Source organism: Sphaeroforma arctica (genome assembly GCF_001186125.1).
Source record: "Sphaeroforma arctica JP610 unplaced genomic scaffold supercont1.214, whole genome shotgun sequence".
NCBI lineage: Eukaryota > Ichthyosporea > Ichthyophonida > Sphaeroforma > Sphaeroforma arctica.
This window is the reverse complement of record NW_014040344.1, coordinates 30,201-39,804: the sequence shown is the minus strand read 5'-3', so window position 1 is coordinate 39,804 and position 9,604 is coordinate 30,201. Positions and strand designations below refer to the sequence as shown.

At 46.3% G+C, this 9,604-nt stretch overlaps 2 protein-coding genes across 2 annotated transcripts; one reads left to right on the top strand and one right to left on the bottom strand.

Annotated features, from left to right (window-relative positions):
- The first annotated feature begins 858 nt into the window (after positions 1-858).
- On the top strand, positions 859-5,072 carry SARC_03994 (hypothetical protein). Its single transcript, XM_014302197.1, has one exon. The coding sequence runs from the start codon at positions 922-924 to the stop codon at positions 3,424-3,426; it is 2,505 nt and encodes an 834-aa protein (XP_014157672.1). The 5' UTR covers positions 859-921; the 3' UTR covers positions 3,427-5,072.
- SARC_03993 (hypothetical protein) lies at positions 866-9,185 on the bottom strand (the record flags this gene model as incomplete). The annotated part of the gene is made up of 10 exons (XM_014302196.1): positions 866-4,133; positions 4,589-4,704; positions 5,260-5,321; positions 6,062-6,142; positions 6,663-6,773; positions 7,320-7,458; positions 8,183-8,269; positions 8,534-8,653; positions 8,957-9,059; positions 9,149-9,185. 10 exons carry the CDS (start codon positions 9,183-9,185, stop codon positions 4,054-4,056), a joined length of 936 nt encoding a protein of 311 aa, XP_014157671.1. The 3' UTR covers positions 866-4,053.
- Positions 9,186-9,604: the final 419 nt, after the last annotated feature.

Genomic DNA, 9,604 nt, shown 5'->3' with positions numbered 1-9,604 from the left:
ACACACACAAGACACACACACACACACACACACACACACACACACACACACACACACAAATAAATATATATGTGTATACTCTGTATTTTAAATATCCCGACAAGAATAACGGGTAAAACTGTCGAGGAGTTTGGAAATAGTTCGTACGAGTGGAGATTGAAGACGACGCGTAACCGACTGCCAACTGATTCTTGTGAGATGAGTACGTTTTAGAAAACATAAAATGTGAGATGCAGAGGTATACAAGCGCCGACATCGTGGGGAGAAGCCGGATGTCCGGCGAGACACCAATTGTGTATAGAATTCGAAGCAAAGCAAGGGAGTCGTTCGAAGGTAAGACACAAGACGCTCCGATTGCGTAAGAGACTCACAGTTGGATCACAAAAGCAAGGAACGAACGGGATTTGGTTCCGAATTGAAGTAGTTGCTTGTTCGCTGCTCAGTATTGGCGATAAAAAGAGTTCCTCACATCGGCGGTGTGTACATCATACCATTCGAACATTAAGGTGAATATATGAAATTAAGTCCACACGCGGTGTTCGAGCCCATTTAATACAACTGTAAGTCGCTAGTCACAGGTTCAACTGCTCTTTAAATCGCTACGTACGCTGGCCGTAATAATCACTTCCCAACACTACAATATAATAAAATAGCCAAGCCAGAAAAAAGCATACATATACATTTTTAATGTATATCGACGTATGTACATACATACATTTTCATTTTCCAAAGTATTTTTATTTCCACTTATCCATCAAGCAACATCGATGAGTCATTTGGAGTAAATTGATTGCGTACACAGGCATATCCGAATATAAATTAGAGGAGTCTGTATTTATATATATATATATATGTACATGTATATCGTTGGTTCTCATAATTTCATCCTCAGATGTACCGTATGTTTGTACACGTAGATTCATGAACTATTCTTCAATGATGTCAATCAAAGTACAATCCGATTTATACGGCAATATCAAGCGGTTTAATGCTCATTCCTGGGGTCATTTAAGAACTCAGATCTCTCGGCTGTATAATCTTCCTAGTTTCAGAGCGAAGTATGCCGACGATGAAGGGGATTACGTGACCATCGTGTGTGAAGCTGACTTTTGTGAGGCTCGTGATAGTCTTGCTAAGCTGCATGATAAATTGCGGGTGTTTGTGTATGTGGATGAGATATCTCATACTCCGAAGATGGCACAGCCTGTCGTAAAGTGTGTTCGTGATTCAGATGTGGGATTGTGTGCGAAAGGAGACATGGAGGGTGGTGGCTTAGCTGCAGGGCAACCGATTAGGAATTCGAGTCTAAAGAATATGAACACAAACAGCTCAGACGTGGTGTCTGCATCGAAAACAGAAACCCTTTGTTTCGATGCACAGTTTGAAACTGCTCAACATGCAGTGGGCGTGACTGAGAAAGAAGGATCTACTATCGCGTCACCTGAACGGAATCCCATATCGGCAACGGAGAAACACTCTGAGGCAAGTCCGGCATTGTGTAACAAGGGCAGCGACATTGGCGAAGACGTGCCAATTGATGAGGAACGAGTGCAAGTCAATGCTTTGTTGACCAACATGGTCAAGAGTGTGACCATGGCTCACGTGGATGAAATTGTGGATGATATTGGTAGGAGTGTACAGCAGAGTGTAGGCAAGCTGGTGCAGCAGGTGGATACCGAAGACCTTGCTTGCAGTATGCAGCGGCTGATGCGAGGTGTGTTGAATCCAGGGTTGGTGAAGAAACTTGAGACCCCTTCACAAAGCTCAGATAATCCGGCAAATCCGACACGGGGCGATGTGGCAGCCGGGGTTGCTGGCAATACGAACCGGTCTGCTGCAGTTGAAACAACTCAGAGCAATGTATTGTCAGGTAGTGCAATCGAAGGCGAGCGCAATGTCAGCAGTTTCACACTGAATGCGAGTGGCAGCAATGTGGCAGAGGACCTGTGTGCCCACCCAGGTGTCAAGTGCGACGTGTGTGACACCTATATCCTGGGTGTGCGTTTCAAGTGCTTTGTGTGTGCTGACTTTGACCTGTGCGCCACCTGCATGGCCACGACCGGCCACTCTCCCGACCACGTGCTGTACCTGATACGCCGTCCTTTGACTCACGAGACGCGATCAGAGATCAAATCCGCTGAGCAGCTGAGTACGCGCCGACGTTCCTGTGGTAGGCGCGGGGGTAGAGGGATGTGTGGGTCGGTAGCGCGTGGAGGTAGAGGTAGGGGTGGTAGAGGTATGGGTATGGGTATGGGTATGTGTATGGGTATGGGTATGGGTATGGGCCCTATGGCTGCGCGTGGGCGTGGTGTGGGCATTGGCCGTGGATGGTTTGGCTGGGATAAATGGGCTCCCGCCGGAGCTGGTCCGCTTAGCAATACAAGCACAGACACAGACGCACAGGCTTTTGCAAGTGCGGTACCTGTCACCCCTGTACCTGTACTAGGAAATGAGACCTTGTGTGCCGTCGCAGCCGAAGTAGCAGCAGCCTCCGAAAGGGGGAGTGCGAATACAGGCAGCACTGCCGACACGGGCGAGGCGAGCGATGTGAGTGCGAAGTGTACGCGTACAAAAACCCCTCTGCCCTCTCGATGCACAAGGCGAGACCGCAGGTTCCGGGGTAGGCGAACAACATCTTCCTCCCAACCACCCAAAGCTGCCAAGATAACTGCCACACCGATTCCAAAAGAACAATCGGTTTCTGAGCCATTTGCGGGGGTTCAAGACCCACAAATGAGACCACCTTTGCCCAAGACACCCCCTCCTGTACTATCCACGACCACCCCTGATGCACTGCCCACGGCTATCCCTCTTGTACTACCGTCGGCTACTCATCCGCAGTCGCTGTTACAGCCGCTGGTACAACCTCTCACACCGACACAGACAGGCACTGGCACGCTAACAGTCACCCGGACAAGCACGCCGACGGGTGGTAGTCAGGTGGAGGCACCGCGCAGTTGGCGTGATTGGGACAGTCAGTGGCAGCAGTTTGTTGATAGGAACAAGGAGAATGTCGTGAAAGCTCGGGAGGAGGGAGGGGTATTCGAGGCGGATACGTCCACTGAGCCTATTGTGAAAGAGAGTACGGCCGCAGTCAGGGAGCTGGATGTGCGAAGCTCTCGCATCTACCCGTCTGTGGATGATGTGGTCACACATAACTCTGAGCACGATGAGGTTTTCTCTGCTTACAGCACACCAACGGCAGTGGCTAGGGGAAACAAGCCTTTTGAGAAGACAGGTGAGGGAAGTGATTTGCATGACACGGAAGCCACCGCCAAGCCGGTTTCTGGGTGGAGACTCTACCCGTCCGTGGGAGAGGATTGGTCAAGTGGGGCTGACGATGCATGGTACGACGAGACAGGCCATGCTATAGCGGGTGTAGCAAGCCCTGCGGGCGATGTGGAGGATGGCTTCGAGGTATTGTGAATGCAGTATGCTTGACATGACATTCAGCGTGTTAAGCATCTGTACGTGTGTGCAATCCAAGGCTTAGTGAGGGACTGATCACAGATGTTACTTAATTCTACCGTGTGCATGTCTGGGTTCCTGGCTTGGCTCGACTACGGGTTGTTCATTGAATATGTTGGATACGGGTTTAAGGTGTAAGACACGCCGATAGCATACAAACAGTTTATCCGGGCGTCAATAGTCTTACTTCTATGTTTGCAGGAGGAATATCGATTATCGTTGGAATAAAGTGACTAAATTCGAACTGATTTGACTCGTTAAATATAGGATGCTTTCCTGAACTACTCGGATCTGCAAGCTATGGATCTACTGATTGAGCTCGGCTTCACTGACCGAGCTCACAACGCTCGTCTCATCCGACAACATGGCAATGATGTGTCTAAATTGATAGACCACTGCTTTCAGTAGTTGGGATTCCATCTATACCGGTAACAAATGAGCATTTGTTGATCTATAAAAATCGACGACTACAGTCCATTGTATTGCAATATGCGGAAGGTCGCTTTATTGCACGCTTTCTACGAGTCTTAGTGACGGCTGTCGGTTGTTTTGACAGTATGGTCTCTGGCTCTGTGTGGTTGTAGATTAATCGTCGCCAAACAGGTCGCTTCCACTATCGTCGTCATCGGAGTATCTAGTCTTTTTCTTGGATTTGTTCTTGCCATCTGTATGGACGCGTCGACGCACGCGATTAAAATATAGGCCACATGAGGTGTACTACTAAAACAAACCTTGAGACAATCGCGGTCAGCCTAAGGCCTGAAATTGGATATTAGTTGGAATGGGCTGAAGCGATGTGTAGTTTGCACTGATTTCCCGTGATAGTCGTAAACAAGCTACGTCTCGTGGTGCAGCCTCCACACTAACACTACACAGTTGCTCAACAGCAATGCTGGTTGCGTGGCGAGCACTTCACCGCCGGCATTCTGTGCCTTATTCTAGTCACGTTTTATGCACAGTGTGACGTTATATACTGACGAAATATCTGCGTACGTCATGATGCATACGGTAGACGCGCGATTTCATAATGGTCACAAGGCGGTTATTCTCGCACTAACAACTATAAGCCACATCTGCAATCACATTTTACAATGAATGCTACAAGCTCAGCAACACATACCATCACTGTCACTGTTGTCATCATCCGAAGCCGCACGCTTAGCATTCTTCAACCTCCGCTCCTTGTCGCTTTCACCTCCACTCTCAGAACGACTTTCTTCTGCTTCTTCATCACTGCTGTGGTGTCGAGTTTCCGACGATGTAAACATATATTCAAGCGTATTAGTACTTAGCACCTGCTCTCTTTGACAGCGAACATGAGTGAAAACTGTGGCACAAATTAGTGTACACCAAGGAGGTTGTAAGGTTAAGGCTCGTAACATCGATGACTACTCATCTCCTGCTAGATAAGTGGTTTGACAGGATAATACGTATACTGGATGAAGTGTACAATCAAGAGTATAAGATATTCGAACACACACACATGCGTATATACATACATCGACACGAGCATGATTCGTGCCCTCCAGACGGCGGGGCGGCGAGTCTTCAGTAGTAAACGCCACAGCTAAGTAAACTGTGGCAATAAAATCGACATAACCCACTCATTATCTGCCCGTCTCACATACGCATTTCCAATACCGTATATAGCCGTGTATGGGTAAGCGAATCGTTGGTGTTGCAGGGTAAGTGATCTCTGTGACAGTCATTTAATACCTAAATAACAACCAATGATCACAACAAGGTGGTACGCCATCAGACCTGGAAGGGTCGCCAATATATAGTACGTACCTGTAATCGTCTCTTCTTTTACCGCTTATGGATTTCATTGCCCGCACATTCTGCTCAAAGTCCTGCAGTACATCAATACCAAGACGAGTACAAAATATCAGTTCCACTAAATAATGGGATCACTACCAGGCCAGTCGCTCTACGGCATGCAGCCGCTTTATAGCCGAAGCGTGTGACAGTGTCTCAGCATCGCCACACGGATAGTATCGGTTACGCTACATTCACAAGTTGAATCTATCAGTGCTCACCGATGGGCAGATACGTATGCGCGGATTCGCATTAATACAGAAAGGCTCGTGCAAACTTTTAACACACTCGTGAATGTGTGTGTGGTGCGCGACGCTCGCATGAATAAAGCATGTACAGTACAGTACAAGTTTAAATCTGCAGCTCATCGCATACACGTCATTTAGATAGTAATTTCCGATATCCGACTTGTAATTACGTGCGAGCGAACGTTTTGCACACATCAAAAGAAGTAGGTAAAGACTCTTTCAGCCGATAGGATCTGCGTATGTGTGTGCACATAGCATGTACGGGTACTGTCTACATGCATGCCTGTCACGAACATCAGCTGATCACGTGTCAGTCAAGCCCTTACGCAAACTGATGCGGATCAGAACTATTTGTGTGCAATGCGGCGCACGTGGAAGTTGCAATCGGATAAGACAGAAGTAAGACAGTCACCGGTCAATAAGACATAAAGAAGGACAGTCACCGATGAATACGACATGAGTAGCCAATCATCGATGAATACGGCATTGAGTAGTACTAGAAACTTCAGGATGCTAGACATTCTTACCTCTTCGCTGCCACTACTGAAGTCGTCATCCTGTCCATCCTCCAGGAATCTGGAGTTGAGTTTGCTCTGCTTCATCAATTCCTGCAGTGTGCAATTATTGAGGGGCAAAGCGGTATTATATTTTCGACAATGGCAATAACATGTAAAAATAATTAGGTGGGCGAAAAAATTAGAGATATTAGGGTATAGACAGGGTTTATAGCCCATTCAACCCCACGCAAGCACAGCCGCAGGATTGACGACACACACGTGCTTTAACGCGAATGCACATATACACAAAGACACGAGATCTCGATATAAACAAGCACGAAGAAATCAGTGGTACGTAGAGGAGCGTTATAATCATGTGGATGGCAATGGACCTGATTTTTTTATGGGTGAAGGTAGACCTTCGACGGTCACACCATACTTCGCAAAACGGACACTAAAAAAGCACGCAAGGCGAAATACAATGCTATCAGCTTGTCAGCCAAAGGACCGTGCTGCTAATTGGGGCGAGAGGGTGCATTAGTTGAACATACAACAACCACTACAAAGTCAAACAAACACTTCTGCAGATAGTTCTGGAATTCGGTTGGCCCTCATACCAGGGCGTACACACCTTTCGCCTCTTATTATCCAATTTACGCTTGACACTATTTTTCTCGTCTTCCTTCTTCGCCAGATCTCTATTAGTTTTGGTGGGATCTTCCGACACCACGATGGTCTTGATCTGTAAGAGCATAAGTTTGTGGAGATGCAATGGATAGAGATTGTATTTGAATTCGATAACAGTTGTAGTTTGTACACAGAATTGCACCAACACATTCCATGAAACATTTCACACCTTTAAACATCCTAGATATCTCACAGTGCCACAAACACAAATCAGAATTGGTATGTAGACCATACGAGCATATGGATCTTGTCCCCAATACTAAATTGACTGGAAAACAAGCGCGTGCAATCCAAATATGAGCCAGAGCCGAGACAACCATGAAAGCTGCCCTTGTGGTTTGCCCTATTGAGATGTGGTTGCAATCAAAGCAATGTATCATGGCCTGGAGTACAGCCGGAAGCTCACGACACTGAACAGATACCACAATCAAACATACAGACCAGCAGTCAGGTGTGAGAAGAGCATTGCCAAATAATCACCAACTAATTCGAAGACTAGCAACAACCTCCAAAATTTATACCTTGATAAAGTAGCACGTGGTCTGATACAGGCACATATACATAGTCATAGTAGCATATACTCGGGCAGAAGTTTACTCACCGCCGTGCTCTTCTCGTATCGGCTGGCCATCTTATCTTTCATGATCTTATGTGTGAGCGAATTCGACGATGCCGGGGCAAAGGTGTACTTGTGGGTCACTACCGTCTCGGCGTATAGCGACGGCTTTGATCGCATGAATCTGTGTGTGCGCGACCAATCGGACATTTGGTTAGAAGGATGTGGGTGAATAGTAGACTCGTATACGCCTCACGCTGATAGGCTAGTCTTATACTCTTGAACCTTATGGCAGTATGAGGAGAGAAGATACACTAAACAGTACATATGGCGCGATGTGATAGATCAAACTAAATATCACTGAGCAGGTATTGGCAGCATGCATCCGTTTTCACATTTTGCTTTTGCACCTCAACTGCCGCTCACGTGTTCATCTACTTTGTGTTTCGCGCGTGCCGTACCATGGCGACATATATTTGACCCCTATCGTAGCTTCCAGAGCTTGCAGTAAGACCTACAGAACACACTGTAGGATTCCTGCAGAAGTGATCTAACTACCACTACCAGATGCGAACGGGATTTGCATCATGACTGTGTAGTATCACATTTACATGCGGGGTTGACATATGTATACGTTAATTTTGTGGTCATACATTTCATACGACTATCTCGAACTGGAAAACCTATATCTGTGCTATACCATCGCGATTCAAAAATATCTCATACGGAATAAACCACGAGTCTGCGATCTCGGAGTGCCAATCCAAAAGATAATAGTTCTAGCAGACCTTTTTCTTATATCAATCATGTGAGTGTTTGGCTTTATAAATAGTCGGTATAATATCACGTGTAATTCACACATACATGCTGCTGCCATGGTATAGTAATCACACTGAAACATGGCTTACATGTGTGTGTTGCCTTCGTGAATAGACTTCTCCGCCACGTCGATGACCTCGTCTCCAATAACTAACGATGAGGATCCATCATCCCATCTGCCGGCACCGTCGTTCACAGAATGGGGCGAGATGAGTACGTACTTGAGCGCAAAAGACACGCCATCGTCCATGTGGACAGCGTACAGTATGTCTTGCCGTGTTTTGATGAAAAAAAACCATCAATGACAAATAAATCAATGCATCTCATCAAGAGTACAGGTGCAGGGGGTTTGTCACCTGCCGTCGCTTATACACACAGAAACACAGTCCCACGTCAAACCGCACTAGTAGGTCACCATACTACCCCACGCTACAACATACTTGACAAATCTGGCATTGCTCTCCATCTTTGGATCGCCTGTCGTGGGGTCTATGACTTGCTTACCATCCCTGTCCACCACATGGCGCCAGCGCACGGTGTTGTTGACGAATAACCGACATCTGAAAATAGCACAGAAATAATTGAAGCGAGACTCTTAGTTCATAAGAGTTATCAAGTTGATTACTTATACACAGACGTGTAAGCCCGTACACCTACCATGGACTTGCCAGGCGTCGTGTATCGAGTATGTATACAAGAATGACTGAAAACTCTTTAAGTAAAAGACATATTTGTGTATGTGGACACTCCACTCCGCCAGTGATTCCCACATTGCAAACAAAATTCCACCATCGCGAGGCAGTGTAAAATAATCAGCAGCAATTCATGATAGTACCATCTCCGTCTCGACGAAAGACACTTACTGTGCGCGGCCCTCCTGCGTGTTTGGTGCGACCTCTTCGATGTAGGTATCCTCCGTAAACGGTTGCTGTTCAAACGAGAGAAACTTGGGCACACGGCCAAACACTGAATCAAAGAGAAGAAACCCGAAAGAGCGGTGACGAGGGGATTTAAGGTGCAATATATGAGGGAGTTGCTTTAGGAATAGTTCACACAGAACGTAAGAACATAGCGGGCAGTAGAAACCACCATAGTATTAGACGTGTTGGACAAGATATAGATAGATTGATATGGTATAGATATATTGGATAGAATAGAGATGGAGGATGGACAAGTGACGAAGCCTTTTGCTGCATGAATCATTCAAGCTTCATTTATACTAGGCGGAAATGCGTGACAACTTTAAAAAGCAAAAAAAAAAGCACTTTCGAGATGGCTAAACAAAAGTATCGGAAATAAACGACACGTCGTGCCAACACTGGTGTGAGCCCTCGGGCACGTGTATGGTATATATCATTGGTGTCCACGGGGATTTCAATATATATATATATATACATGCACATATACACACATACACACACACGCACACGCATATATATATATATATATATATATACATACATACACACAAACACACACACTCACTCACACACACAAACACACACACACAC

Coding starts and splice junctions, on each gene's coding strand:
- SARC_03994 (XM_014302197.1), top strand. CDS start 922: ATGAACTATTCTTCAATGATGTCAATCAAAGTACAATCCGATTTATAC.